Source organism: Frankliniella occidentalis, unplaced genomic scaffold (assembly GCF_000697945.3).
Source record: "Frankliniella occidentalis isolate FOCC.00 unplaced genomic scaffold, Focc_3.1 Scaffold193, whole genome shotgun sequence".
NCBI classification, from domain to species: Eukaryota; Metazoa; Arthropoda; class Insecta; order Thysanoptera; family Thripidae; genus Frankliniella; species Frankliniella occidentalis.
The window spans coordinates 228,176-230,699 of NW_026267319.1; the positions used below are offsets into that span (position 1 = coordinate 228,176).

A 2,524-nucleotide genomic window follows, 5' to 3' on the forward strand; every position below is an offset into this window, starting at 1 on the left:
ATGTCCCACCTGGATGTTTTCATTTCACCCCACGCCCTGCTGCTTTGCCACTGATCTTTACGCGTCAACCCAAACAAGTTGTACAAGTTAAACTACAAGCGGTATACTCCTGGCAGTGTCATTGTATCCCTGCCTTGCCGTCCATTAAACTTCAGACAAAAATGTCGAGTTACCTCTGCCCCGTTAAATTCCATATATTCTGGGCAAATTTACAGTTTTTCTGTAAAATTACCTAAGGTCTAGAAAATGTTTACACAGTTTCAGTAACAATCTTACCAAGTCTTGTAAATTTACCTCACTTCAATCGGAAAATTACATAATTATGTTAAATATACCATAAGACTTCTGTAAAATTTCATGAATTTGTTGAATTTACCATAGGATTTCTGTAAAATTACATTGGTTGTAAATTTACAACAAAACAAGTCGTAAAAATGCCAGTGCTTGTAATTTTACATACATGTTATGTAAAGTTTTACATGCTTTTTATGTAAAATCGCTTATTTTTTTTACAGTGTGGATGTCTTCACGAAGTCTCCTCGTAGTCTCTACGTTGTCTACGGGAAGTCCCTATAATGTCTATCGATACTCTTCTCGGTGTCCGCATTCTCACTTTAGCCACTCCAAGTGTCTCTGAGTTGCCCCAGCACAGGCTCACGTGTGGCTCGCGATAGCCTTGGCGGAGTCTGGACGATGTCTTTTAAAGAGACATCCTAGAGGCATGCGTAAGCCCCTTTTTTTGTACGGTTCGATACTGTAAAGAGCGTATTCTTCGTAGCTAAAACAGCCGAAGCTCGTGTGATGTGAGCCGTACGTTGTCATTTGGCCAATCATACGCACGTAAAAAGAAAATGAAAGCCAGTCTAATGGTGTAAAAGTATATTTTGCAGTTAATAGAAAGAACGCAAGAGAAGCGAAGATGGGCAGGTGCACCTATGGAGTTTAGGCGGTCAGTTTTCAGTGACACCTCTTCGCAACATCCAGAGCCACTCGCACAAAGTCTGCGCCTCCAACGAGGCTGGCGCAGATGGGGAACTCGATGAAGAACGACAGCGACGGGTTATCCTGCGCCACTTTCAGACAGATCAATACCCACCCGGGCACATCCGAGTAAAGCGTCTCAACGATCTCCTTGACGCACTCGGATGGGTCAGCTCGCACCGCTGGTGGAATAAGGGAATACACCGTTTAGGGCCGTTGTTTTCAAACCACCAAAATGGATGAAAAGCATTCCTTGAGGTAGTTGGTTGATAATCTTACCTAAAGTGTTAGTAGGTTTCGCCGGTGCAGCCAGGGGGATCGCCTAAGGAACAGCAGACACATTTGATTAAGATGTGATAAGTATTCGGCTCAGAATAGGGTGTTTCAGGCTATCTAAAATGGCAGTGAAAAAGAACAAATTCATTCATTTATCTGCTTTCATCCGCCCAGTATGATAAGCTACCATGGTAGTTTGGTCCGATCCTAGCTTCTTAAATATATGGAGGGGAGCTCGAAACTGATCTGACAGTTTCTCATACCTGAATAGCCGCGGAGGCACGTGATTAGCTCGACCAATCAGAGCCATTACGGTAACAGCAAGGTCAGTGAGTTTGATCTTTTCCTAATTCCGTTTTAGATTGCCTGGAACACCCTACTTTTTTTCCGTGATAGCAAGAGGTGAAGGGTACCAAGGTCGGTCTCAACTTAAAATGTGTGGTTTTAGGGGGTACTTCCTCTACAGTTTTTCGATAAAAAAATAAGTTGCTGACATTCGGCTTATTTTTGTTATTAAATGCCCGTAAATTCCATCTTGCCCGGGGTGGAGTGGGGGGTAGGGATGGGGATCGAATGGCAAAAGATCGATCTCGTGGATCGATCTGAATCGAAAGGGTTGAAATCGATCCACCTCTTAATCGAGTAAAAAAGATTTGCGTTTGGGGTATTTCTTATGGCCGCCGGCAGGCCAAGCAGGCCTGGCCCCTGCCGAACGGAGTTGCCGGCGGAGCTAAGTGGAGCTGGCAACTTTGTTTGGCGGAAGGGCAGGACTTCTTGTTTATTTTTTGATTTTTCAGAACTTCCGTTTAGCTTAGAATATCATGTTGATGTTGATGTTTTCATCATGATGATGTTTCATCAACATGATGTTTTCATCATGTTTTCTAAGCTAAACGGAAATTCGGAAGACTAAGAAAATAAAAAATACTTGAGTTTTTTTAGAACAGTCAAAACCATAAGAAATACCCCAAAACGCAAATTTTGTTTGGCGGAATCGGAAAGAGCACGTCATTGATGATAGGCCCCGTAACTAGTGCGGAACATCCCTATAAACTAGCACCAAAACTCCAACTAAACACCAGATTTTAGCTAAAATTACGTTTCCCACCGTTTTTGTCGGGCTCCTAAGTAGGGGGCGGTACGACTATTTTCGTTGGCTGCGCAACATGATGACATCATGTTGATGAAACATCATCATGATGAAAACATCATGTTGATGAAACATCATCATGATGAAAACATCATGTTGATGAAACATCATCATGAT

The 2,524-nt window shown here is 42.6% G+C and overlaps 2 protein-coding genes across 2 annotated transcripts in view; one reads left to right on the forward strand and one right to left on the reverse strand.

The window, feature by feature from the left end:
• Nucleotides 1-2,524, forward strand: part of LOC127750466 (uncharacterized) — a 148,166-nt gene that overhangs the window by 100,252 nt on the left and 45,390 nt on the right. The gene's annotated exons all lie outside the window — the stretch shown is intronic.
• Nucleotides 865-2,524, reverse strand: part of LOC113213493 (uncharacterized) — a 16,714-nt gene continuing 15,054 nt past the window's right edge. The window contains exons 2-3 of the mRNA XM_026432581.2: nt 1,261-1,303; nt 865-1,163 (exon numbers count right to left, since the gene is read on the reverse strand). Coding sequence (XP_026288366.2) covers nt 958-1,163; nt 1,261-1,303 — 249 coding nt within the window. The 3' untranslated portion in view covers nt 865-957. The remainder of the gene's footprint in view (nt 1,164-1,260; nt 1,304-2,524) is intronic.